Genomic DNA, 27100 nt, shown 5'->3' on the forward strand with positions numbered 1-27100 from the left:
CTCTTTCTGGGGCTCCTCGAGGACCGCACGGAGGTGGCAGGACAGCCGCGAAACGGCCTTCGCTCTATTTACACTCCCTCCCTTCACCCACCCGTCTCCCCACCCCCCGCACTCACACAACTGTCAGCTCCGCCCCGCTGCCCCGCCAATCCCGAGCCCCGGGTGGGCTCGCGCACGCGCGCTCCAGCGGCGCTGCAAGGGCGGGGAGCCATCTCTCTGGCCTCCAATTGGTGCGTTGGCGCATCCACCGCTCTTCAGCAACACCAATAAGCGGGGTGCATCGTTCCCGGGGCTCGCGGTTGTTCGTCGACTGGTGCGGCGGGAAGGTTCGTGCAAACCGTTCTCCGGCGGCCGCGCTGCCTAGTGCCCTCTCCCGACAGGAGGAGGAGTCACACCCGGGCGGCCGTCCGCGTCTCCCGTGCGCAGAATTTGCAAAAGTCGTTTTTCCGTCATGAGTTACTCATTCATTGCATGACACCTAAAATGTGGACCGGTGTCCCCACTCACCAGTGGGCGTGGGGTTGCCACTGAGGATCATTCTATATTCGTGTGCACTCTTCTGTGCACAAAGTCATTGTGTTTTCAGGCTCCTGACTCTCACGCCAGCACCTCTACCAGGAAACAATCTCCCTTATGTAGGAAAATAATCAACTCTGGTCCATTTTCAGGAAGAGGCACATTTAGATAATCAGGAAGGATCAGACCTTTGTATTCCCTAGCCAGCAGCTGGTACTTGCTTGCTTGGCGCCTATTACTTTATCTTCGGGTTGAAAAGTTACAGGATGGCCAGGCGGTGGTGGCGCACGCCTTTAATCCCAGCACTCGGGAGGCAGAGGCAGGCGGATCGCTGTGAGTTCGATGCCAGCCTGGTCTACAAAGCAAGTCCAGGACAGCCAACGCTATACAGAGAAACCTTGTCTCGGAGGAAAAAAAAAAAAGAAAGAAAGAAAGAAAGAAAAAAGTTACAGGATGTTCTGTGACTAAGCCAATGTATTCGAAAACGGAGGGGCTACTGAGGCGCAGGATGTATGTCAGAGCTTTGCACCTGCACCAATAGGGTGGGGAATCTGGGGCAAGGGCAACACCTGGAAGATTGTACCTCCCTAAAGAACTCAACAGTGACGAATTGTTTTAGGGCTATAAAAACTATTTTATACCAAATCTCCATGCCAGCCATTTTTGTCTTCTCTGTAGGATGACAACCCACTTTACAAGATTTAAAAATAAGTTGTGGGCTGGAGAGATGGCCCAGAGGTTAAGAGCACTGTCTGTTCTTCCAAAGGTCCTGAGTTCAATTCCCAGCAACCACATGGTGCCTCACAACCATCTATAATGAGATCTGGTGCCCTCTTCTGGTCTGCAGGCACACATGTGGCAGAGTACTGTATAAATAATAAAACAATAAATCGAAAAGAAAGAAAGAAAAATAAGTTGTTGGGCTGGAGAGATGGTTCAGTAGTTAAGAGCACTGGTCCTGAGTTTAATTCCCAGCAACCACATGGTGGCTCATAACTATCTGTAATGGAATCCAATTCCCTCCTCTGGTATGCATGGAAACAGAGCATGGTGGAGCGAGGGGAAAAAGTAACCCCAATAGCAAGAAGAGTCATTCTTTGTTTTTGTTTTGTCTGACATTCTTTTATCATGACATATATAGGCAGAGCTTTTGAATACACAGTAACTATCCTCTCAAATAACCAGAGCAGGGCATACTACTGGAAATCTTCCCCCAAAACAAATTTAAATATGTCTGCAGATATAAAGCTGCATATAGCACCCCACGGGCTGTCAAATTTTTAGCTGGGCGTGGTGACACACACCTTTAATCCCAGTACTCGGGAGGTAGAGGCAGGTAGATTGCTGTGAGTTCAAGGCCAGCCTGGTCTACAAAGCGAGTCCAGGATAGCCAAGATTACACAGAGAAACCTTGTATTGAAAAAAACAAAACAAAACAAAACCCTTAAGATTTCACTATTGATTTCAGTTCTGAGGCTACACACAAATAATTCAAAAAACTAATTGCACTAAGTGACAAATGAGCAGAAAGACTCAGAGTAATCAGATGTGTGTTTCGCTTGCAGTAGGGCAACAATGTGAACGGTGGATATTGTGCATCTCTTGTAGCTCTTTGGTGCTGTGTGAGGGCAGCTGGGCATTTACGGTGGACTTATGACAAGGATGCAGCTGCTGTGACCTGCTGGAGCTTCACCAAGGATTCACTGCTTCTCTGCCTCTCCTTTCTTGGTTCCTTGTTTCAGTGCGTAATCAGCCAGGGAGGCTGATGGCCTGTCTGTCTTCTGCTGGTATGGAGCACTGTAGATCAACGGGTGGAAAGCTGAGCTCCTTGGCAGTGCCTGTGTTTTTGTTTTTTAAAGATTTATACCGCCGGGCGTGGTGGCACACGCCTTTAATTCCAGCACTCGGGAGGCAGAGGCAGGTGGATCACTGTGAGTTCAAGGCCAGCCTGGTCTACAAAGTGAGTCCAGGACAGCCAAGGCTACAGAGAGACCCTGTCTCGAAAAACCAAAAAAAAAAAAAAAAAAAAGAGAGAGAGAGAGAGAGAGAGAGAGAGAGAGATTTATTTATTATGTATACAGTGTTTGCCTGAATGTGTGCCTGCACACCTGAAGAGGGCACCAGATCTCATTGTAGATGGTTGTGAGCCACCATGTGGTGGCTGGGAATTGAACTCAGGTCCTTTGGAAGAACAGCCAGTGCTCTTAACTTCTGAGCCATCTCTCCAGCCCCAGTGTCTGTGTTTTAAATGATCTAATCTTCAACCACTGTCTTCACTCTCATCCATTTGGAGGCTAAGGAGCTGGGGGCAATTGCAGAAAAGCAACCAAATGTTTTAAACCTAGCATCCCAGACCATCCTCTTTTCATCCTCCTGGATCTGCAATTTCATGATGTTCCTGCTAGGTCCAAAGTGGGCCCCCCAAAATGGCAGTGCCACTGACAATGCCACAAATAACAGTCTGAGTTCAGCTCAGGCTAGACTCTGACGAGGGAAAGAGAAGGATTGCTAGTAGTTTTTGGTTTTGGTTTTGGTTTTTTTAAAACCTGAAATCAACATTTCTCATAAACTTGTGAAGCAGGTTTCTTTCTGTTTTTTCTTTTTCTTTTTCTTTTTTCTTTTTTTAAGATTTATTTATTTGTCATATATACACAGTGTTTTGCCTGCATGGACACCAGAAGAGGGCACCAGATCTCATTATAGATAGTTGTGAGCCTGGGAATTGAATTCAGGACCTTTGGAAGAGCAGGCAGTGCTCTTAACCTCTGAGCCGTCTTCCAGACTGTGAAGTAGGTTTCTTTTATCAGGAAGAGCCATTATTTCCCTTATCCACCCCTACAGCCATACCTCCAGCAATGGGGTACTGAGTTCCCTAGCACCGCATGCCTGCAAAGCATATCACAAGCTCCCAGGCTCTTTGGGCCCACGGAACACGCCACATCCTCCCACCCCTACCACTCTAACTTACAGGCTGTCCCTGCTTGCGTGCTTCCTCCCACTGTAAACATACCCCTTAACACACACACACACACACACACACACACACACACACACACACACACACACACACAGTTAGAGGCTGTGAATAGAATAGATAGGAGTAGCAAATGGGAAACAGCAAATACTGAGCAACTGTACTGAAATAAGGCACTAGGGAAAGTGACAGGTCACCACGCTTGCTTTTTGAAGTCACGAGATTATATTGAGTTCTCTATCTGGCTGACCAAGAAAGAACAGCTCATGCCTAGGAGGACTGTTGTGCCGGAGACAGAGGATGGTATGTCTTGTTTCATTTTGTTAAGTCAAAGTCTGTAACTGCATCACACTGGTGCAGCTGAGGGGGTCTTGACAAGCAACCTTTAATATTGTACACATCCTATGAGGCCACACCTCCAGGCTGTTCTTTTGTATCAGGACCCCTTTCTCAGCCGGGAAGGAGGGCCCTGTGGGTGTTGTAAAACATTTTATCAAGAGGAATTCGAAGCCATTTGATTATTGGCAGATGTAGTTCCTAAGGGAGGAGGTGTGGGTTAGGGCAACCTGACCCTTCTTAAGCTATTTCAGTGTCTCTGATGGTTTCCCCGTGAGGAAAAGGGGAAACTCAGCCAGGCTGCAGCCCTCTCTGGTGAAGCTGTTTCGCCAGCCCAGCTTCCAACATGTCTGCAGCTAAGAGATGACCTGGAAAGAAAGATGGCGACAAAGGAGGCCAGGCCTGGGCATTTTCCTCTAATACTTGTGGTTTGGTTTTTGTTATGGTTTGGGTTTTGGTTTTTCGAGACAAGGTTTCTCTGTGTAGCCTTGGCTGTCCTGGACTCACTTTGTAGACCAGGCTGGCCTCGAACTCACAGCCGCCTGCCTCTGCCTCCTGAGTGCTGGGATTAAAGGCGTGCGCCACCAAGCCTGGCTCCTCTAATATTTCTTTAGATAACCCCCACTATCGGAATGCCCTGCTTTCCTTCTTGACAGTGGAAAGGTGAGCTTTGGGTGCTCTCTGTTCCATTTACCTAGCCTACACCTTCGGTTGAACATGGCTTGTGGGGGAGCAGGGGTGTTGTATGCGGGGCTCACTCCCGCCTCTCAGACGAAACGCAGTAACAGCCCCTTCCCTTGGCTCACAGGAGTAACACTTTACCCACAGACTTGTCTGCCAGTCTCAGCAAAAGCCATTCACCTAAGTGACCACAACACGAACAGAACTTCCAGAGGCTTCGGAAACGAAGCCCCAAAGATGTACTCCTCCCTGGGCCAGATCATAGTCCTCCTTGGTGAGTGGAGTCCTCTTGACCCCCCCCCCCTGGATTCATAACAGAGTGTTTTGTGAAAACAAGAGAGTAGGCTTGTTAGATGAAGGGGCCAGAAAGATAGCAAGATCACACTCCCCCAAGACCAACCAGAGTTCTGCGTCATGCCTGAATCTCAAGTTTTATCTATCTCGACACAGTTACAGCTGGCAGTGGGGGAGCATGTGCTCAAGGTCACCTGAGCCAACATCCTCAGAAAGTCATTTGCACAGAAACTTGAGAGAAGCTTGGATCTTATTTCGATGTATTTTTAGTATTAAAAGCTGTCGCAGTAAGTTACACAGATGCTCTCACAGTGGACATGGCTCCCTGTAAACATTTACTGCGCCTAGCAACAGTCTACCAAAGAGGACAGCACAGAAAGAGAACGGGCATTTTGCAACAAAGAAGCTGATTGGCTGCTTCTAGGGCCAGGTAACCAGGGCCGGCACTGCAGGGGTAGGTTGTGTTGATAGGTCATATCTTCAATACAACGTGATAAGAAAGGCGCTAACTCCCAAGAAGCCACAAGGCCAGTCAAACTGAGAGAAAACATCACAGATGTCCCAACTGAGGACACTTTCCCCTTTCCTTCATTGGTCCTGCTTTGATATCCATTCCTGTGCCTTGCTGTTTCTCCTCCCAATGTCTTCGGGGGACCAAGAAGCAACCATCTGAGGGAGCCTGCTTTTGTTTTCCTTGTCTACTCATGTCCCTCGAAATGTCTTCCAGTCTGATGCAGTTTCCAGAATTAGTTGGGTCCCAGGGCTGCTGTCCTTGTCCTAGATGTCGCTCACGGTCACAGGGCTTGGTCAGACCCTGCTGTGGCTCAGCAGCATCTCCTTCCTCAAGGGAGGGGGCACTGACTTACAGCCATTTGGTTTAGAACCTCAACCCCTCCATTTAACCTCCTTTTCTTTCTTCTTGTCTGTATCCCCTATGCCAGTGCACCCTCTGGCCCAGGTGTCCCCTTAGGGGCTGCCCTTGACCCCTCTCTGGCCCAAGTCTCTGCCACAAAAAATTTCCTGAAACCCTCAGGAAGCTCCTTTCCCTTGGTCCTCCTCCGTGTCCAACCGCACTGCCTTTTTGCTTTGAAGGTTCCAAGGAAAGACAAGAGTGCCCTGGAGGCAGCAGCAAATGACAGAGTGGTCCAGTGTGGCCTGTAGGACATAGGGAGTCGTCTGCTCATTCTACACTGTCCCCCTGGGTGAGTGGTGTCTGAGGAATCTGAAGTCTGTCTGTCTGGCCTCTTACCTCCCCACTGATCTCTCTGCCTGGCAACATCTGTGGGTCAGTGTTTACAGGCAACCCATCTGGGGACACAGAGCCCAGGAAAGACTCTCAGAGGCGTCCTGGCAACCCAGTACCTCCCTTCCTCACAGGCTAGCAACTGTCACAGACTCCAGAGCAGGCTCTGGCACTATAGTCTAGGAAGGGTCCAGTCACTCTCCCATTTACTCTTCTCTTGTCTTGAGGCACCATGACCCCTGAGGGGACTCTTGGCCGCATGTGACTACAGCCCAAGGCAGAGGGAGACTTTAGCCTCCTGCTGATACTTCTCGGCAGGACACCTCTTTAACGGTTGTTATGACGCTGGACTCCTCAGTGGCAGAACAGATGACCCACCTGACACTGCGACTCCTGGAACAGGTAAGGCGGAGCCTACCCGCTGCTGTTGTCAACCCCCCGTGCTCCTCTCAAATCTCCTGCCTCTGCAAACGGCTAAGAGAAGTTCCTGAGCCTGGCTTCATAACGAACAACTATGGCTTCTTGTTTGCTTCTTCATGCTGTGTAGAACCAATTAGGTTCTAGCAGTTTCCAAAGACGGAAGGCAGGCCGAACCTAGCAGCAAGTGTACTTCTAGGGAACAGCACTAAAAACTCCTGCCCTTTCAGGCTCCGGTGTTTAAAGGGATACTTCTTAACTGTGGAGATAGAGGCCAAGTTACCCAGGGGAAAACCTGAGCATGCCCAGTGTGCTCCACCCTCTCAGCCATCTGTGAAGTTCTGAGCGATCCACGAGCAGCAGGCCTGCTCTTGTACACAGCTAAGCGTAGTTCCCATGGGCATCTGCTCTGTATGCTCGGCCTGCACTGTTCCTCTTCCACTCCCTGCCTATTGCCAACCCTGGAACCCCTGGTTCAGGGCCCAGCTGGCCCTGGATAAGACCTGAGGGTAGTCTCTGCAAGGGTTGCTACTCAAAAGTCGGCCTGGAGCATCCTTTTCAGGGACCTTCAGGGTAACCCTTGGGACCCATCAGATCACCCTTCTTGGTTCCCATCAGGGTGTGCCCTCTGGGTCCCAGCAGGGAAACCCCATGGGGCCCATCAGGGTACCCCTTTTTATGCATCAGGATGCCCTAGCAGATTAGCACCTTGGGGCTCCTCAGGGTATCCCCTTTGGGTTTAAGATAGAACGCACGCATTACATTTGAGGGCCTAACCAGAATCATCCTTAAGAATGGGGACCCTTGCCCCACCTACTCACTTTACACGTGCTTCTTGTCCTTCTGGGTACTGACCACTCCTAGAGCCTTTGGAATATCAGCTACATAGGCAGGTGGGCAGTGCGTAGACTCCACTCACCAGCCTGGAGCCAACTCACCGTCACAGTTTCTTCCTCATAGATGCTGGAACAGGAGCGAGAAAGCATGGACAGATCAGGTAAGAGCTTTACATTGCTTGGGCACATACAGGGAGGAAGGAGAGCATGCATTCACACACACACACACACACACACACACACACACACACTCATGCACGCTCGCACACTCACATGCTGCACCCTTAACCAGCAGACTCCCAGAGGGAATGCATCTTGTAGACGAGAAGATATAGGCATTGAGAGGTCAGGTGACTTGCCTCAGGTCACTCAGTGCAGAAATTGTCCCTGTTAATTCAGGCGCACACTGTTCTGCTTCCAGGGGTGGGCAGGGGTCAACCTTACTCTTCTCAGTATCTGGGACCAGGATCTAGGTTCACGGACATCTGAGTGAGGATCTGAGGCCGGAGGAGCACAGCTCGCTCTTTCGACCACAGAGCACCCATGGCTGTGGGTAACTCTGGGAACCCTGAGAGCAGCTGGCCAAACCTGGGTGCCTCACATCTGGGTGGGAAATGGCACATCGGGCCACATGATCCAGGGGACTTACACGCAACCCAATGGCTGCTAATGTGCCAGAGGGTGTCCCAGGTAAAGCTTCTGGAGAAACCTGCCCAGGCAGCATCAAAATCCCAGCTTCCATAGGGTGCTAGGGCAAGCAGACCCCTTCCAGAGCCCTCTCTGGAGTAAGATCCTCTCCCCCTGCCCCAGTTGGTGAACATGCCTGTCTTTCTCAGACAGCTTGGGGCCAGGACTATGGAGGTGTGACTGAGCCTGTGGAGGCATCCTGCTGTACAGGAGTGCTGCAGCACCAAGACACACCTGTCCTGCTGACTTCCAATGCCACACAGGACCACGAAATCCACTGGGCTGGCTCGTCCCTTCTCCACCATAGTCCCCACTCTCCCTGCCCCAGCCCTGGCCACGCCTTGTTTGGGATGCATGTTTATGAGACCTGAACTCCGGAGTCCAGTGGGCTGCAGGCTATGCTGTACCTCCAGGGTGCACCAGCCAGGCTATATTCCTCAGTCATGTGTTTGCCTTCTCCATCCAGGACAGCAGGAAAAGCCAGACAGTGCCCTGCAGAGTGCTTTGAGGAGAAGGAAGGACCTTCTACAGAGGCTCTGGGTAGGTCTGCACCTTCTGCCAAAGCTGGGCCTAATACACAGGCCAGCACATGCCAACAAATGCTCGCCTATACTCCTGGGGCCAATTAGCTAATGTTTGCAAATTGGGAATAGGTAACTAAACTTAGTGTATCCAGGACACTTTAATTTTTCCCATCCTGTCACTTGCCCTAGGAAATCAGACAAGGTCAAAACTTCAGGTATAGGCAGTATGTGAGCTTAGACTCTGCTTAGGTCACTGCCCACAGAGCAGGTGAGGAGTCAAGGTCCGTTCGCACAGGAAGCAGAGCTTCCTGGGCAGCAGCAAGCAGTGGCCCTGCCTAGAAGCATCTATGTGGGTGCTATCCTCACACTGTCCTGGGACAAGAGGTTTGCTCTTTGTCTGGTGGGGAGCTTTCCACAGTGAGGCAGATGCTGAATGATTGTCGCTTGGGAAACCATAACAACAGCTAGAAAACTCAACAAGTATCCAATATGCATTAAGAGAATTTCCGAGTGATTACCAAAGAGCATTACTTTGGGTTTTAACATATATCCCAAGTCACATCTGGCCACCCATTCGCAATAAGCCAATGATAAGTCAAATCAACAGTAGAAAACAGGGGAAAAAAGATGTTTATTTAACATGGTCACACTGGGAAGAGGGACAAAGAGAGCCCTAGTTCCAGGGACTCCACACCGAACATTTGGGTACCATATTCCCTGGCTGGGAAAACCATGCTAGTGAGAGCCTGTTCACTCAGTGAGATTCACGGGCTGTCAACTTTACAGGAACAGCAGCTGATGGATGAGCACTCCCCAGCCCATGCCTGGAGGACACACGGAAGAGCCATGGTGCCAGCCCTGAACCCAGAGGTGCCTCCCGTGGATGTCTTTCCTGCGGCCTCCCCACCTTTGCCCAGACCCCCAGAGCCACCAAGGATCATCCAGCACCAGGTAGGAGGACACTTGGGAAACAGCAACTTCTGGTGGGGTGGGAGGGTCAGAACTGAGACGCCATAGCAATGCCGAAGGGCACTGCGTTGCCAGCATGCCATCCAGCCAGGGAGGCCAGAGGCCTTTCTCTCTCTTCTCTCCTACCTTGGAAGCAAGGAGGAAAGCCAAGGCCTCTCACTTCTTTTCTGGGAGGCCCCAGCAAGATGCCAGTGTTCTGGAGAGGTTCAGTCTGCTAAGAGCCAGTAACAGCTTCTTTTGTTATCCATGGCACCATGGGTCCTCCGGGGAAATATATGGAGGCCTGGCTTGGGAATGGCCACCTCTCAGGACACACTCCCCTCTTACTAGACCAACATAACAGCTGCACAGGAAGAGCTGGGGGAGTTTAGCACCAGTGGGCCCTGAATTCAGAGGAGCATCGCCCTTTAATACTTCACAGTGACTAGGGATGATTGAGACCTGACTTAGGGCTGGTTGGTGGCACACACCTTTAACCCCAGCACTCAGGAAGCAGAGGCAGGCAGATCTCTGAGTTAGAGGCCAGCCTGGTCTATGGAGCAAAAGAGCAAGTATTAAGACAGACAGACAGACAGACAGACAGACAGACAGACACACACACACACACACACACACACACACCACACAGAGGAACACATGTGCCTGCACTCTCACACACAAAAACCCTGATCTAGAGTTAGGTTACAAACAGCAGAGTATTCCATTCTTGAACAACAACAATATATATATATATATATATATATATATATATATATACACACACACACACACACACACACACACACACACACACACACACACACACATATATATATGGAATATATATATAGTATGATAGTATGTCCTGGTAGTGTGTGCCTGCGCATGTGATGTGTATGCAGGCCACATGCACCACAGTGCATATGTAGATGTCAGAGAGCAACACTGTAGAGTAGGTTCTAGGTTCTGTCCTTCCACTGTTAGACACGTTCTGGGGATCAAAGTTAGGTTGCCAAGCCTCTTGGCAAATACCACTATCTGCTAAGCCGTGTCACTGGTTTGAAAAGAATGTTCTTAAGCAGAGGAGGCAGGAGGCCCAGCTGAGGCATTTGTTTGGGACTCGGTGTGAGGGAATGCAGGAAGTTGAGAATAGGCACAGGAGGAAAAAGATCTGGACATGTTGGTGACCAGGAGGACGTCTGTCCTTTGGGCAGGGAGAACTGGCAGCAGAGCGTAGCTGAGGGGATGGGTCCCCTAGAACTCCCTTTGCTGGCGAGCTATCTGCACCACGTTTGCACTTTCTGCCTGTTGTCAGGACAATTGTTTTTGGGTTATAAAATTTGTATTATTATTCTTCAATGTGCATTGGTGTTTGACCTGCACATGTGTCTGTGTGAGGGTGTCAGATCACCTGGAACTGGAGTTGCAGACAGTTGTGAGCTGCCATGTGGGTGCTGGGAATTGAGCCAGGGTCCACTGGCTACACTGGAAGAGTAGCTAGTGCTCTTAGCCACTGCCCTAGCTCCCCAGACCCCATTTTATTTATTTTTAAGACAAGGTCAGTCTCACCATGTACCCTTGGCTGGCCTGGAACTCACTATATAGACCATGCTGACCTCAAACTCTCGGAGAGCCTCCTGCCCTTGCCTCCCAAGCACTAGGATTAAAATCATGCACTACACTACCTGGCCGGTTTCATGTTCTCAAATGTTTGCCAAAAAATAGAGGAAGATGCACATTTTTATTTTCATGACATGGTTACTAATAAGGATACAAGTTGACATCTGTCTGTAGCTGTTCTCTCTCTCTCTCTCTCTCTCTCTCTCTCTCTCTATATATATATATATATATATATATATATATATATATATATAGACTATATATATATATATAGACTCCCACACCATGAAATTCCACTGTTAAAAGACTGGACACATAAAATGTTAACTCTATTAAAGAAAAAAAATATATATATATATCACAAAAGTTTATTTAGCAAAAAGTTTCATATGAAAATGCACATGACCCAATTGTGTGTCACAATCAAACAGGCTCTTTGGGGAGGGATGCGGGCGCCTCTACTCAATGGACACTGTTTAGACTCTTCCCAAGGCTTCTAACATGATGTTGCTGTTTCCTCATATGACCACCACTCAGAAGTCATCCTGCTGCCCACTAGTTGCCGTCTCCGCACACTCATCTCTCAGAAGACTCATTAAGGGATCAAAGCCCCCATTATCCCCCATACACATCTGCCACCATATAACTTCAATGATAACTTCTTTTTAAAAAATATTTATTATATATACAATGTTCTGTACCTGTACACCAGCAGAGGGCACCAGATCTCATTATAGATGGTTGTGAGCCACCATGTGGTTGCCGGGAATTGAACTCAGGACCTTTGGAAGAGCAGTCAGTGCTCTTAACCATTGAGCCATCTCTCCAGCCCCAATGATAACTTCTTGTCCATGAATTTCTTCTATTGCGGGGCGGGGGCGGGGCTCATGGTGACTCCTCAGTGGGCTCGGCACGACAGCAAAGGGGTGTGAGCAGCTTCACAAACGCGCCCGGCAGGCTTGGCGCTGATGTGCCCTGTTCTTCTCATTTTTAACAGCAGAGCAGACATTCAACTGAGCCCATGTGGCCATGAGCCCAGACAATCCACTGCCCGTTCTCTGTAGAGACAGCTCCTGGGTTTGGTCTGTGAATAGAAAAAAGGGACAAGCTCATTCTAGACTTGTAAAGACAATGGAAATCAAGTCTTTCTGGTGTTTGCTTGAAATTGCTACACATTTATTTTCATCCCGAAGAGAAACCAGAGGCCATTTACGCACAACAAGGGCCACATATGCCATATCTGGCAGTTAGCGAAGTTGGTAATAGCACTACAGGAGACAAACTCTGGAAAAGAACTGTGCACACCTGACTTTCATCAAGCACGTGTCTACCCTTAGACTCCCACACCATGAAATTCCACTGTTAAAAGACTGGACACATAAAATGTTAACTCTATTAAAGAAAAAATTAACCAGGCATTAACCACCTCCCCGAAGGCAGGAAATATGAGAAACATTAAAAAAATATCATGTGCTTGCTGAATGCAGAGGTGTGTACTTAGATCCTGTACGCTGGAGCCAGAGACACAAGCACTGCCACCAGCTCAAGGCCAGTCTGGTCTACAGTGAGCTGCACAGGGAGACCTTGTCTCAAAGACCAAACCCACCCATGTCCTAATGATAACCAGCTGGCCGACTGTCTATTTTAACTTACGGTGTTAATTAAGCATTTAAACTTCTCTTGAGGGCCTGGGAGATGGCTCAGAGGGATGGGTAGGTGGGTAGGTAGATAAATGACGGGCCGGATGGGTATATGACTAGTCGGCTAAGTGTGCAGGCGGAAGGATGGGGCGTTCTCGTGAAGACCGTGAATTCGGCTAGCTAACCAACTGGCCTTTCTTAGGTGCCCCAGCCTCCTGCCACCATAATTCAGCAGCTGCCACAGCAGCCCCTGATCGCACAGATTCCTCCTCCTCAGGCCTTTCCCTCTCACAGATCGGGAAGTATTAAGGAAGGTGCGTATGTGTTCTATATTGATATTGCTTTAGGCTTGTGAACTTAATACTGTGAGAGGAAATGTTTTTGTAAGTAGGTGCTGTACAACACTTTTCCCAGTGAGATGCAACATAAATATCTATTCATCCCAGGGAGAGAACCACTAACAGACAAAAGTACCAACACCACCAAAGCCCAACTTGGTGAACTAATGAATTTATTGGGGTTACTTACAGAAGCAAGGACAGCTAAAAGGCAGCCAGATGACCTTAAGTCTACCTTAGGAAGGTTAATGACTCATGATGCTGGAACCCCAGAGCTCTCTGCAAATCAACAGGTCAGAGTTTCTTCCAGGAAGAACTTAAACTCTGTACTGCTTAGAACTTTGTGGAAGGGCACTTTGTATATCTGCCAAGTTTCAAAGACTTCCTGAGACTTGTGAGTTGTTTATTTTCTGTTACTGTGAAGCCTGTTTGAGTTTGTAACAGAGAATTAGATGCCCTTTGCAGAGACTGGGGGCTGCAGGAGCAGATAGGAAATGGCTTTTCAGGCTGTGCGTGATGGTGGATGCCTTTAATCCTAGCACTCAGGAGGCAGAGGCAGGCAGACCACTGAGTTCATGGCCAGCCTGATCTACAAAGTGAGTCCAGGACAGGCAAGGCTATGCAGAGAAACCCTGTCTCAGATGGGGAGGGGTGAAGAAAGAAAGAAAGAAATGGCTTTTTCAGGCTAGAGAGATGATCCATCAGAGGGTAAGAGCACTGCCAGATTTTCTAGAGATCCTGAGTTCAATTCCCATCAACCACAACCACATGGTGGCTCACAATCATCTGTCCTGGAACTCACTTTGTAGACCAGGCTAACCTTGAACTTACAGGGATCCCGCCTGCTTCTGCCCAATGCTGGGATCAAATGTGTTCATCACCACACCTGGCCCCCTATTTTATTTTTAACTATATTTATTTAGCTATGGGACCAGGGATATGTATACACCACAATGCACTAGTGGAGGCTAAAGGATACACTAGGTAGTCCTGGTGATACCAGACTCAACAATAACCCCAAATACTGCTGTTCGTTACTCTCCGGAAATAGAATAGGAAAAAGGAAGCCAAAAACCTCTTCCAAAAGACTGTAATTCCTCCAGTAGTCAAATCCAAAGGTAAATGGTTGAATTCTAGAAAAGAATTCAAAAGCCTAGTGTGAGCCACGACTTTCTCCTCAGCACTGTATAACCAGGCATGGCGACACACCTGCAACCCCAGTACTTGGGATCCAGAAGCAAAAGAATTAGAAGTTCAGGGTCATCCTTGGCTACATAGTGACTTTGAGGTTAACCTGGGCTACATGAGGTCTTGTCTCAAGGAAAAAGAAAAAAAAAAAGAAAAACATCAAAACCAATCAAACACCTATGCTAAATGATCCCCTCAGGGGAGGCAGAGCCAGGCAGATTTCTAGGAGTTCCAGAATATTCAGGGTGACGTGGAGGTCCTGTCTCAAAGCAAGCAAGCAAGCAAGCAAGCAAACAAACAAACAAAATATAAGCCGTCCAAACCATTGGTTAGATGTATATTTCAGTTGTGTGAATTAAATGATATTGCTGTACTACCCAAAGTATTTTTAATAATTATCTTACAGCTTTTAAATACTGCATATCTTGACATTCTCCTCCACAGTCCCTGTAGCCACAGTTTTGCTTTTTGTTTGAACCTGTAGCTGGGGTCTTGTAATTTTCGTCTTTCTGTGACTGTCTTAGTTTGATTAGTACAATGTGCCTAAGGCAGACTGTAGCCAGTGGCAGACTGGATGGCATCGCAGGGTGTGGGTGATGGCATTACTCTCAGTAGCTGTCTGGTCTTCTCCTACTAGACCCTGACAAGGGAGCCCAAACAGCTTGACTCAGGAGGAGCCTCCCTTTGGGAGCACTCGCCACTCCTGTGCTGGGTGGAGCCTCCCCTGGAGCTCCTGGAGTCTTTGTTCTGGAGTAGGCCTGTCACTTAGCCTCTTGCCTTTGCCTTTGCCTTGCAAGGGAGTTGCAAGGAAGGTCCGGCTTCCTACCTTGCCCTGTGGCCTGGCCTGGGCCATCCAGTTCTTGGTGCTTCTGTTCGAGCCCCACCCTGATATTCAGGGCTTGGCTGTTTGATTGAGAAGGTGGCCCTGGGGGGATGCTCCTTTAGGGAGGCAGAGAGGCCCAGCACTCTGTTTCTAGATCCTAGTTGCTGTGGGGAAAACTGATGTTCGTCCATTTGCCAGAACGCTGCCCATGCTGTGAGGAGCAGTTAGTTTCAGGGTACAGCCTGTCGTCAGGTGCCGACACATGAGTAAGAACCCAGCTCTCCTTTCAGACATGGTGGAGATGATGCTGATGCAGAATGCACAGATGCACCAGATCCTCATGCAGAACATGATGCTCAAAGCCCTGCCACCTGGGCCCGTGGGGCCACGCGCTACGCCCCTCCAGGTAGGTTTGGGTGCTGACATTTAGCCAGTTGGGGCTGCGAACCTGTACAAGGGTTACTCTGGCTTGTGGTATGTGGTCAAGGCGATACTCCCCAGTCCTTTTGCATGAGGGACAGGTCACAGCTGAGAACCTGTACAAGGGTTTCTCTGGCTTGTGGTATGTGGTCAAGGCGATGCTCCCCAGTCCTTTTGCATGAGGGACAGGTCATACAGCTGGGGTGCAGAGCACTCTAAGCCAAGGCTGTACTCCCACCACATTCTGCTGCCCTTCCCACCGCTTTGGGCCCAGGCATCGGGAAATGATGTTGCAGTCTTGACCCGGCTGTGTCACTCTGCCAGGATCAACAATGGATGCACCATGGAGTCCAGCGAGCTGAAAAGCCAAAGCCACCCCCGGTTCACCACCACCACCACTATGCTCCTACCGCCCAGCTACAGGCTGTCTCCACACCTGGCGCCCCGTCAGGCTATACTGGGTGGCCTCCAGTGGTGGCAGCTACTGCCCTCCCACATGCCAGCTTCTTGCCCACTGTCAGCCACTTGACTGAGCCATCTACCTCCCATCCTAGCTATGCTTAGCATGTAAGTCTGGAGGGAGAAAGCTAGCGTCTTGCAGCAGGTAAGTGGAAAGACGGGCCTGGTCACCTCTCTTCACTGAGTGCCAAAGAGCACGTGCACCCTGCAGTCAGGCCAATGCACTGTGGCTGATTTGAAGGAGCCAGAAAAAATTTGAGTCTACCAAGGTTACAGGTTGCAGGCCCAAGCTCCAGGTGCCAGGCCATGCAGATCTATGTCACCCTCTGGGAAAAGTCGTGTGTTAAGTCTCGACAGCCCAGCAGAACTGGTCCCACAGAGTCCCAGGTCCGAGGGTACCCCTCATGTTACATCCTTGGTTTTCTCTAAGAGCTGCACTGAAAAAAAAAAAAGTACTGCCTTTCCAGGTGTGTCAGAGCATTTGTGTATCTCAGTAGCATCATGGCCTTGCCAACTATGGTTACTCTCCAGGGCCCCCTGGCGATGCTAGGTGAATGAATGCCTCACGCAGGCGAAACATAAACATTTTATTATAAAAGACAAGAAAAAACGGCTCAAGATCAGACCAGATCATTACAGCTCCCTAGACATTTTAACACTCCTGTGGAAGGCTGGAGTAAGAGTCAAATTCAGACTGGAGACACAGCTCAGTGGTAGACAGTGTGTGGAACATGTGTGAGACTCTGTGTTATATCCTTGATGTGATGAATACACACACACACACACACACACACACACACACACACACACACAGTCAGGGGAAGTCAAATGTCGTAACTGGGGAAGACCTGTTTGTCATGCCTGGAATGACTTTCATTTGAATGTGAAGGAAGCGAGCTGAAGAATTTGAGATGTGATTAAAGTTAAGATATACAGGACCGAGCTGGGTGTGGTGGCGCACGCCTTTAATCCCAGCACTCAGGAGGCAGAGGCAGGCGGATCGCTGTGAGTTCGAGGCCAGCCTGGTCTACAAAGCGAGTCCAGGACAGCCAAGGCTACATTAGAGAAACCCTGTCTCGAAAAACCAAAGATATACAGGACCAGCAAAATAGTTCAGCAGGTAAAGGTGCTTGCTGTCAAGGCTGATAACTGAGTTTTGTCCTCAGGACACGGGGTTGGGGGTATAGGGTGGGGCTCCGGGGGACCAACTTCTACAGATGGTCCTCTGTCCTCCACTTTTGCACTGTGTTGTGCATACACCCCAGCCTCCATGCTGATGAAATGCAGTTACAAATGTATTAAGGAGCTGGGCGTGGTGGCACACACCTTAGTCCTTTAGTCTCAGCACGAGGAAGGCAGAGGCTGGCAGATCTCTAGTTCCAGGCCAGCCTGGTCTACAGAGTGAGTTCCAGGACAGCCAGAGTGGCACAGAGGAAACCCTGTCTCTGAAGACAAACAAGAAAGGGCTTGGAGAGGAGGCTTGGTGGTTAAGAGTTAAGAGCACTTGTTACCTCTTGCGGAGAACTCTGGCTCCTTCCGGTCACAGCGCCTCATGGCAATTCACACCTGTCTGTTCAGTGTCCTCTTCTGCTTCCATGGGCACCAGACGCACACATGTGCACATACACACAAGCAGGCAAAGCACCCACCCACATAAAAATTTTAAATCTTTTTTAAAAGATGTATTTATTTATTATGTATATAGTACTCTGCCTTCATGGACACCTGCAGGTCAGAGGAAGGCATCATATTGCATTACGATGGTTGTGAGCCACCATGTGGTTGCTGGGAATTGAACTCAGGACCTCTGGAAGAGCAGTCAGTGCTTTTAACCTCTGAGCCATCTCTCCAGCCCCAAAATTTTAATCTTTTTTTTTTTTTCAAGATAGGGTTTCTCTGTGTAGCTTTGGCCATCTTGGACTCACTTTGTAGACCAGGCTGGCCTCGAACTCACAGCTATTCACCTGCCTCTGCCTCCCGAGTGCTGGGATTAAAGGCATGCGCCACCATGCCTGGCTCAAATTTTTAATCTTAAAAATAACAAAACACTAGCTGTTCTTCTAAAGGTCCTGAGTCCAATTCCCAGCAACCACATGGTGGCTCATAATCTTAAAAAATAAAACAAAACAGGTGTGAGGTCCACATACACTCGAGGCCTGGAGGCTCTATAACCATGATGAATGCGCATGCGCTTTCCAATCACTTTTCTAGGTGCCATAGGCTGAACCCGGGCTCCCCGAGGGTGGAGGATCATTCTTTCTGTCCCATTGGCACCTGGGCCCTGTCAGGCTTCTTTTTATCTATGAGCACATGCTTCCTATACTTTCTGGTGTCTCGTTGTTTTGGCAAAGTTGATTTCCTTTTTGGTTTTGTTGTTGCTTGGTTTTTGAGCTCAAGCTGACAACAAACTTACAGTCCTGTTTTAGCATGCCTGTTGCTAGGATTAGACACGTACGATCATGCCTGACTCGTTTTTTGTAGGCTTGTTTAGACAGGGCCTTACTCTGTAGCCCTGGCTAGCCATGTACTATGTGGGCCAGGCTGACTTTGAACTCAGTGAGCTCCACCTGGCTCTGGCTTCTGGGTGCTGAGATTAAAGGTATGTGTACCATGCCTAGCGTCCTTGTTCTTTAAATGTGGTTTGTTTTTGCTTTCTGAGACAAGGTCTCTCGATGATGTAGTGCTAGTTGTCCTGGAAGTCGCTGTGTAGACCAGGCTGGCCTACCACAGGGACCCACCTGCCTTCCCGGTGCAGGGAGTGCACCACCACAGCGGCTCCATGTTTTGCTTATTTTGGGGGTAGTGGACTGAACCCAGGCTTTCAAGCACACTAGCCAAGCACTCTTCTGTTAACATCCATGGCCCTTGTATCACTTTGAAACAGCAGCTTACTGAAGTTGTGAAGGCTGGCCTCTAAACTTGTAATTCTCCTGCCTCAGCCTCCAAGTAGTTGGGAGCACCGGAGTGCTATATTCTACCTGCCTTTATAGACGTTATTTTCAAGTACTGTAGTAAACTTTCATTTTTTCTTTTGCTAAGTTTCTCACCAAAAAGCTGGTCCCCATTTTAAAATCCCTGGAACCCTGCAGGTCAGAGGCAAGATGACTCCGAGCTGCCAGTTAGTCCCATGTGGACCTTCCCTGGCTGACCTGGCTTCCACACCGTGATGACAGTGATGTGATGTCCATGGGGATGAACGAGTCAATGCAACACACTCCCAAGGGAGCTGCAGGGTGGTGACATTCGTGCCCCACAGAAGCATCTTTCAGTGCACCCTGGGGTGTGACTCCAGAGAATCTGTTCTTGTCAAAAGCACCAATTAAAGACCTCACACAATTTCCCTTTTTCATGATTTCTAACATAATTTTTTTTCTCATACAACTATTAATTAGATAGAGGAAAAAAATTGACAGACGTTGTTTGTCTTCAATGGTCGGTGCTGCTGGGCTAACAAGGAGGAAGTGTGCTAGCACCTGCGAGTGCCCTGGCCCTATGAGCACCACGGCTTTATGGGAGCAGTGGGGGAGTGCGCATGGACCCCCTCCCAGGCCCATGTATGGGAGACTGAAGAATCTGAGCAGGCCCTGTAGTGACTTTAGGGCTCCCTAGTGACTGGGGGAAGCAGCTCTGCCTGGCCATGCCCCTTAGCAGTGGTGATGAGGACTGAGGGCACATTGTGCACACCCGTACCCTGAAAAAAATGTACAGCACCCCCCAGAGATTTTAACGGTGGTCCAGAGATGTGAGCAGCCAGGTCTGAACATGGGCTGGAACCATCACGTCAGCAGCCAGTCTAGTCCACAGCAGTCACGTAACGCTCATCAAGATCCTAGGTCCTTCACACAAGTGGGCGATTGAAGCCGGAATAAACAGGAACTAAGGTCACTGTGCCCCTGGAACAGAAGGACAGAACCTGCCCCACAGGCTTGGAGCCACGACAGTGTGGCTGGGCTCAGCTACAGCTGCTGGCCAAACTGCAGCTTTGGGGAAGTACAGCAGTGGGCTGGGAATGTGGTGGGGCACTTGCCAAGCTTGACAAGGCCCTGCAGCCCATCGTCAGCACTGAAACACCAAACCAAACCAAAAGCAAAACCAAAAACCACCAAATCAGAAATACCAAACTGAGAAAAAGGAAAATAGAAAAATGAGCAACACAGAAGCCATCATTTCCCAAAGATGGTCAAAGATGATGAACCAGTTATATGACTGTGAAGGGGGGCTGGAGAGATGGCTCATAGGGTAAGAGCACTGGCTGCTCTTCCAAAGGTCCTGAGTTCAACTCCCAGCAACCACATAGCGGCTCATAACCATCTATAATGAGAACTGGTGCCCTCCTCTGGGGAGCAGGCATACATGCAGGCCGAGCACTGTATACATAATACTAAATAAATCTTTAGGTGACTGCGAAGGAGGGAACAGGCTGGCATAAGTCTATATGGGGTACACCCAGCAGAAGGGTCAGGAACCCCATCTAGGGCTGAGGTCCCTGACTACCTGTTGGGAAGACAATGGCCCAGACTTGCATAGGCATGCAGCATGCCCAGGAGACCTGGGCTTCAGGTGGCCCAGATTCCCATGTTCCAGGACGTGCATAGAATTATCATGCCTCTAACAGCCAATAGGGGGAGCCCCAGTGGCCACTGTGGCCAACGTGATGTCAGTGGGATGGCTCAGAGGGTTAAAGAACTTCCTGTCAAGCCTGACAACCTGAGTTCAAACCCTGGGATCCAAATAGAAGAAGAGACCCATGTTCCCCCGAGTTGTACTCTGGCCTCCACATGCATGCCGTGGAACACGTGTAGCCACACGTATACACATACATCAAATAAATAAATAAAATATAATTTAAAGAGTTAAAAAGAACAACAAAGATAGGGGAATTGGGAGATGTCCCCGAATCTCTGGTCCCAGGTGACAAGATCTGTAGGTCAGTAGGCTTTCTTATGTGTCTACAGCCAATGGCTTAAGAAAGGTGCAGACACACGGAGCAAGCAAGGTTCAGGTTCCAGAGTTCCTGAGGGTTGGGGTGGGAACTTTGCCTTTTCGAGCTTGCTTGTCTGCAGCCACCCGTCCTCCTAGGCAGAACTGACTTCAGGGTTCTGGCATGTTTGGTCCACCTCAGGCAGAGAGAGCAGCCCACCCAAACTCTATAGTTCAAAACCCAAAGCAGCATACAGGGCGTCCATGTTTCTTCCCTAGAACAGCCTATTCCACTTATAATAGTCACGGCAGCCTTCTAATCAGAGCAAGGGCCAGACGCGCGTCTGTGTGACACACTTTCTGACGCCAATATCCACTCACAGAATGAAGCATTCGTGTGGACTGATGTCCTCCAGGAGAGCGTGACCAGCAGAGACCCCTGTGGAGGGACGGGACTCTGTCCATCCATTGCAGAGCACCGATGCATCAGTAGCGGCCCGCAGTGAGGGGCCGGAGCCGGGTGCCAGTGTAGCGGCTAAGTTCTTCTAGCACCAGCTTCTCCTGGCTGTACATCTGCAACACAGCAGCACACAAGCTGATAAGAAGGAACCCCTGGGCCCCTTGTCCTGAGAGCCCTCCCAGAGTTCACGTCCTACAGAAGCAACACCCCCGCCCCGCCTCACCTCACCTCTGTACAAGCCTAAAGGCAGCACCTGGACAGAGGCTGAAAAAGCTGCAGTGGACAGGATACAAGGAGTACGGACAATGGAGACTGGGCTCTCAAAGGGTAGGGGAAAGCTGGGGTACACAAATTTGCAGCAGGGAGGGACGGGGCATAGGAAGGGCTGGGCAGGAGCAGAGCCAGAAGGGGATCGACTTTTAATTGAAAAGAAAAAGCTCATTCATGGGTGCTGGAGAGCTGGCTCAGCAGGGAAGAGCACTCACGGCTCTTACAGACCACCGGGGTTGGTTCCCAGCATCCACACCAGGCAGCTCACAACCAGTTCCAGGGGATCAGTGCCCTCTTCTGCCCTCTGGAGGTACCTGCACATGCATGTTGCACATAAACTCACCAAGGTACATACACACACACAAACAGAAAATCTTAAAAAAAAAAAAAAAGTTCATCTGAGCAATAGACTGTTTGCTTACATATATAACCTAAGCCTATTAGACACCGTGATGGGCTTTATAAACGTGGGTTTGTTTTCTTTTATGAGAGCGGTTTCTCTGTGTAGCCTTGGCTGTCCTGGACTCTTTGTAGACCAGGCTGGCCTCGAACTCACAGAGATCCACCTGCCTCTGCTCCTGAGTGCTGGGATTACATGCGTGCACTGCCACCACGTCCGGCTGAGAATTTAACTTTTAATCTGTCCAAGTGCCTTTCAATAGTGAGCTATGTAAGCACCACGAGGAGCCGGATACTTAAAAGCACTACTTCCCCTTTTCAGGCGGGATAGGTGGAGGCCGTAATGCTGCCTCTTGCCAGGGGTTAGGGTTACCTCCGTGGGTAGCACACAGCCCCTTGCACAGGTAACTACTCCTACCTCTTGCCACTCAGCCTCGGAGCTGTGGGTGAAGCCCAGAAGATGACAGAGTCCATGGGTGGCTGTCACCTGTTGGAGTAATAGAGACATCAGCTCAGGGGATGATACACCAGGAAGCTGCCCCTTCAGGGTCACAGACTGCCCTTGTAAGACGGACTTGTCCTATGCCAGGACACTGGGGCAGGGCATGCTGTTGCCACAATGGGCAGGGGCACTCAGGTCCCTCCGGTGTAGGCAAGTGCTCCACCACTGAGCTACATCCCAACCGCAGCTCCCTCCAGCGTAAGATGGAACAGGTTGCACAGTTCACTTCATTAGTGTAGAGCAACACTGTTTGCACAGGTAAAGAGGGTTGACTGTCCCCGGCAGAGCAGTATTGGGGACCCAATCAGAATTAGGCAGGGGTGGCTTGTGGTTGTAGTCTCAGAGATCTAGAAGGGCTACAGCGAAGTACTGGTTGAACTGAAGAGTTCAAGGCCAGCCTGGCCAGGGTTGCAAGTCTACATCTTTTCACTTACTTACGTGTTATTTTTAAATTGTGCATATGTGTCTGTGCACATGAGTACAGATGTCCTTGGAGGCTGGAAGAGGATGCTGAATCCCCTGGAGCTCCTAAAATGGGTGCTGGGACTAGAACTCAGGTTCTCTGGAAGAACGGTGCATCCTATTAACCACTGAGCCATCCCTCTAGCCTGAGCCTACATCTCTTTAAAAAAAAAAAAAAAAAAGCTGAAGCAGCAAGGAGAGGCTAAACACAAGGGGAAGGCGCGAGCAGGGCTGACAATTGCTACCCTAAGAGTGAAGGAAGGAGCTCAGCCTTGACTCTGGAAAATGAAGCCTTGTGAACAGGGCAGAGGCATCAAACAAGATGAGAGCATCTGTGCGGAGACTGGGCACGGTGTTCACGGAGGGATGCGAGGAGGTTGGAGGCGGCTCTGGGGGCGGAGGCTGGATCGGGAGAATCACCGTGGCCTGCTTCCCACTGCACACAGGACTGGGCTATGCCCCACAGAGGAGGGCGCAGAGCTGCAGGTCTGAAGAGGCCACATCTAATGAAGCGCCTGCGTGCTGTCTAGCGCTGGCCGACCAGAACACTAGGACTGTAGAGAGCAATGGTGCAAACCAAGCTGCAGTTACCCTGAGCAATCTTTTGTTCCTTTTAATAGCCACTTACTGCCAACCTTGGTGTCTGGCCTCATGTCCTCATGTCTACCATGTCACCCCTCGGAAAGCATGGTTAGTCTGACACGTCTCTGCTCCACCAGCCCTAACGCCAGCGCCACTTAGCAGTCACATTAGAAACCTGCAGAGTTGGTGGCGCACGCCTTTAGTCTCAGCTCTCGGGAGGCAGAGGCAGGTGGGTTGCTGTGAGTCTGAGGCCAGCCTGGTCTACAAAGAGAGTCCATGACAACCAAAGCTACACAGGGAAACCCTGCCTCAAACAAAACAAAACAAAACAAACCCCAAAAAACAAAAACAAGAACAAAAAACCCAACCAGGCAGAAAGAAACCTGCAGAGTTGCCACCACCTCCTGGAACCCTGAATACCTGATGTCAGCCCTGAAGTCATTGGCAAAAGCACTGACTCGCGCCTTTATTTGCTCTATGACTATGAAAGTTCACCTAACCTCTTCCATGTTATGACATGTCACCCCAAGAATCTGTTTCTTGGCCTTAGTGGTCACTCATATTTGGCTCAGAATAAACCAGCGTCTTCTTTCCTTTAAAGCAGAGCTGTTATTTTGTGTCAACAGGCAGTACCGCTGCAGGCTCTGGGCCACTTCCTGTCACAAGGAAGAATTACAACTTCCCGCTCCTTTTAGCACAGTGAGCACTACCCAGGATTACAGGCACAGTCAAAGCCATGCCCTTAACTCTGGGTCACCTACAGAGCCTGCTTCAGGTTACTTTTAAACAGACTGCCAGGCTGTGGCTGTTCTGCCAAAGTGGGTGCTTCTATTGAATGACGTCATAACTTCCCTTCCCTTCCTTCTAAATCTGAAATGTTGTGGAGGCTCCTGTTCCATTTTGAGCAGTGTAATAAGAGGCCAATCCAAGAGCCAGGTGCAGTGGCACACCCCTGCATTCGGAGGCAGAGGCTGGCGGATCTCTGAGAGTTCGAGGCCAGCCTGCTCTACAGAGTGAGTCCAGACAGCCACCCCAACAATGAAAGATAGAAAGAAAGAAAGAAAGAAAGAAAGCAAATTTGAGTTAGGGAAACACGTTTTCCTCATTTCTAGAGATAAAAGCTGAAAAGGCCCTCCAGGAACCTGTGGGTTTATTTTATTTTAGTTTTTTTTCTTCCGTGGGTTTATTTTTTTCAGTCTGAAGCTTCCTGTCTCTGCTTTTAGTTTCTCCCCAGTGATACAATGGTACCCTGTGGATACTGGCGTGCACACAGACATCTTCTTGACCTTCTCTACGTCTTGAGTTTTGTTAACAAGCACATGTCCCCCACTTACCGTCAGGATGTCGTAGAAATCCTCACTTTCTTTACACTGCTGGAGGATATACTCCACTCCTAGGAAAATGTCTCCCAAATTATAATCATCTGGTGAGGATGGCTGAGGAATTTCACCTGCTTTCAGGTCCTGAAAATAGGAACACAAACTTCAAAGGCTAGTGAACAGCAGGCTTGATTACCAGGACCCATCTCATTTGTCCATCGGAGGACACAGGACTCTAGCCCACAGGATGCTCCAGTCACATGATGAAGCCAAGTCCCATCAAAGAGTCCGAGGGGGTGGGATGCAGTTATTGCACAATGGTCCTCACATGCTTTGATCTCATCAAGTTCTTTACTCTGCATTTCTTTTTCTTTTTTTAAAGATTTATTTATTTTATTGCATATGAGTACTTTTAGCTGCAGGTACCAGATTACATTATAGATGGTTGTGAGGCACCGTGTGGTTGCTGGGAATTGAACTCAGGGCCTCTGGAAGAGCAGGTGGCGCTCTTAACCACTGAGCCATCTCTCCAGCCCACTCTGTATTTCTTTTATCCCTTCCAAAGTAAGTCATCACCACTCCCAGCCAGGGTTAAGACTTTCTAAGCACTATATACTACCAATTTGCTTTCCAGAAGGATTATTCCAATTTATGCAGCAAACAATGGGTGAAGATACTTAGGTAGTGCAGTTACTTGTAGCTAACACAAGGTGTTTGTTGAAAATATCTACCAGGCGTGGTAGTGCACGCCTTTAATCCCAGCACTTGGGAGGCAAAGGCAGAAGGATCTCTGTGAATTCAAGGCCAGTTTGGTCTACAAATCAAATTCAGGCGACACAGAGAAACCCTATCTCGAAAAACCAAAAAAAAAAAAAAAAAAAAAAGAAAGAAAGAAAGAAAAAAAAAGTTTAGCAGTTTGTACTTTTCTATCCAAGCATGCATTACTGAGGTGCACTTAAAATTGCAGAGGCCCTTTTGGAATTCCCCTATAAAACTGAGGGAGTGAGGGTTGTTCCCGCACAGAGAAATTGTGTTTAGGGATAGACTTATTTAATGCCTTAAGGGGCATGGGTCATAGGTCATGCTGTTTTACTTCTTTTTATTTGCTTATTTCTGAGATAGGGGCTTTTTTGTTTGTTTGTTTTGTTTTTAGGGTTTCTCTGTTGTCCTAGCTATCCTGGAAGTCACTCTATAGATCAGGCTACCTATTTCGGCTTCCCACGTCCAGGGATTAAAGGTGTGCACCACCATACCTGGCTGACATAGGCGCTTGCTATGTGGCCCTGTCTGATCTTGAACTAACTGGGTAAAGCAAGACTGGCCTTGAACTCACAAAGATGTGCTTGCCTCTGGAATGAAAGGCCTGCAAGTCACACGAGGCCAGACTTCGGTCCATTTTGGGAGGGGGAGCGGCAAAAGCAAAGATAACCACATCTCACTAACAGGAACTATTCTGGAAGAGAGGTCCGCTGTGCGCGCAGGAATATATTCTTTTTACCTCATGAAATGGGAAAGAAAGCACATCCGTTGGGACATTTTTATTCCTGTAGATCCTATTAATGTGTTGAATATTTTTGTTGTCAACACAGATGATGCCCAGGTCAAATTTCTTCACTCCTAAAATACTCCTGACTAAATCCATCTTCCTGCGAAGTGGCACTCTTCTGATGGGGACCATCCGCTGCAGATTCTTAATCACCAAACTCATTTCGGGAAGAACACCCAGGCCTTAAAAAATAAATAAATAAATAAATAAATAAATAAACACATACATTAAATACATAAATAAAGGCTGGAAGGAACCTGTGGTTAAAGTTCAAGAAAAGACCCATCAGTAGTAAAAATTTATAAGTTATGTAAGAATGCACACATACGCAAAATAAAAACAACTTCGGTGGAATTTATCGGGAATTGTAGGGAATTTACATCTACCATAGAAAACTATGAAACAGGGTAGACTGGGCAGTGTGCATAATCAGGTGGTTTGGGGCGACTGCTATTAGGACCACGTGAGGGTGAGCGTGGGTGGGAAGATGGGGTCGCTTTGGGGCCACCGTCTCTCGGGCACTAAGGTGGGCGGATCCACGCACGAACTTGAGGTTTCTATGCCGCACTAGCGGAAATAGCCGCACACTTACCGGAGCTGCTAATGGGGATGTCGGGTTCCAGGCAGACACCCTGCCGGAAACTCAATAGCAGCACACCACAGAGAACGGAAGCCGGATGCGGAGGACCGGAAGTC

General features: G+C 49.0%; 3 protein-coding genes across 11 annotated transcripts in view; 2 read left to right on the forward strand and 1 right to left on the reverse strand.

Moving 5' to 3' along the window:
* Position 1: 1 nt before the first annotated feature.
* Positions 2–19153, forward strand: LOC311580765 (uncharacterized protein C21orf58). Of its 8 annotated transcripts, XM_084752442.1 has the most exons (13): positions 2–326; positions 2125–2303; positions 3706–3793; positions 4655–4781; positions 5894–6003; positions 6272–6446; positions 7422–7458; positions 8451–8524; positions 9295–9459; positions 12919–13030; positions 15356–15471; positions 15810–16089; positions 19034–19152. In XM_084752442.1, the coding sequence occupies exons 6-12, from the start codon at positions 6384–6386 to the stop codon at positions 16047–16049; spliced, it is 807 nt and encodes a 268-aa protein (XP_084608568.1). In that variant the 5' UTR covers positions 2–326; positions 2125–2303; positions 3706–3793; positions 4655–4781; positions 5894–6003; positions 6272–6383; the 3' UTR covers positions 16050–16089; positions 19034–19152. The 8 variants fall into 8 exon arrangements, with proteins under 8 accessions (XP_084608568.1, XP_084608573.1, XP_084608572.1 ...); XM_084752447.1 differs by lacking the exon at positions 2–326 and having other exon boundaries at positions 1953–2303; positions 6363–6446; XM_084752446.1 differs by lacking the exon at positions 2–326 and having other exon boundaries at positions 1955–2303; positions 15810–16052; positions 19034–19153.
* YBEY (ybeY metalloendoribonuclease) lies at positions 11655–27075 on the reverse strand. Of its 2 annotated transcripts, XR_014773570.1 has the most exons (6): positions 26997–27075; positions 26357–26586; positions 24874–25002; positions 22412–22480; positions 21246–21437; positions 11655–12160 (listed from the first exon to the last, which is right to left on the reverse strand). XR_014773570.1 is itself a non-coding variant. In XM_084752450.1 (5 exons), the coding sequence occupies exons 2-5, from the start codon at positions 26564–26566 to the stop codon at positions 21351–21353; spliced, it is 495 nt and encodes a 164-aa protein (XP_084608576.1). In that variant the 5' UTR covers positions 26567–26586; positions 26997–27075; the 3' UTR covers positions 20771–21350. The 2 variants fall into 2 exon arrangements, 1 of the variants encoding a protein (XP_084608576.1); XM_084752450.1 differs by lacking the exon at positions 11655–12160 and having other exon boundaries at positions 20771–21437.
* LSS (lanosterol synthase) overlaps positions 19599–27100 on the forward strand; it is an 88645-nt gene continuing 81143 nt past the window's right edge. Inside the window, exon 1 of the mRNA XM_084752438.1 lies at positions 19599–19617. Within this exon, the coding sequence (XP_084608564.1) occupies positions 19601–19617 (17 nt within the window). The 5' untranslated portion in view covers positions 19599–19600. The remainder of the gene's footprint in view (positions 19618–27100) is intronic.

The sequence above is a fragment of the Acomys minous genome (genome assembly GCF_964271855.1).
Source record: "Acomys minous genome assembly, chromosome: 13".
Classification (NCBI taxonomy): Eukaryota; Metazoa; Chordata; class Mammalia; order Rodentia; family Muridae; genus Acomys; species Acomys minous.

Bases quoted from the DNA above. Each gene is read 5' to 3' on its own strand.
- LOC311580765 (XM_084752442.1), top strand. From the start codon at position 6,384: ATGACGCTGGACTCCTCAGTGGCAGAACAGATGACCCACCTGACACTG. The intron at 13,031-15,355 runs GTGCGTATGTGT...CTCTCCTTTCAG, and splicing joins ATCGGGAAGTATTAAGGAAG to ACATGGTGGAGATGATGCTG. The intron at 15,472-15,809 runs GTAGGTTTGGGT...TCACTCTGCCAG, and splicing joins CACGCGCTACGCCCCTCCAG to GATCAACAATGGATGCACCA.
- YBEY (XM_084752450.1), bottom strand. From the start codon at position 26,566: ATGAGTTTGGTGATTAAGAATCTGCAGCGGATGGTCCCCATCAGAAGA. The intron at 25,003-26,356 runs GTAAAAAGAATA...TCCTATTTTCAG, and splicing joins TTTCTTTCCCATTTCATGAG to GACCTGAAAGCAGGTGAAAT. The intron at 21,438-22,411 runs GTAGGAGTAGTT...GCTGTGTTGCAG, and splicing joins CCGAGGCTGAGTGGCAAGAG to ATGTACAGCCAGGAGAAGCT.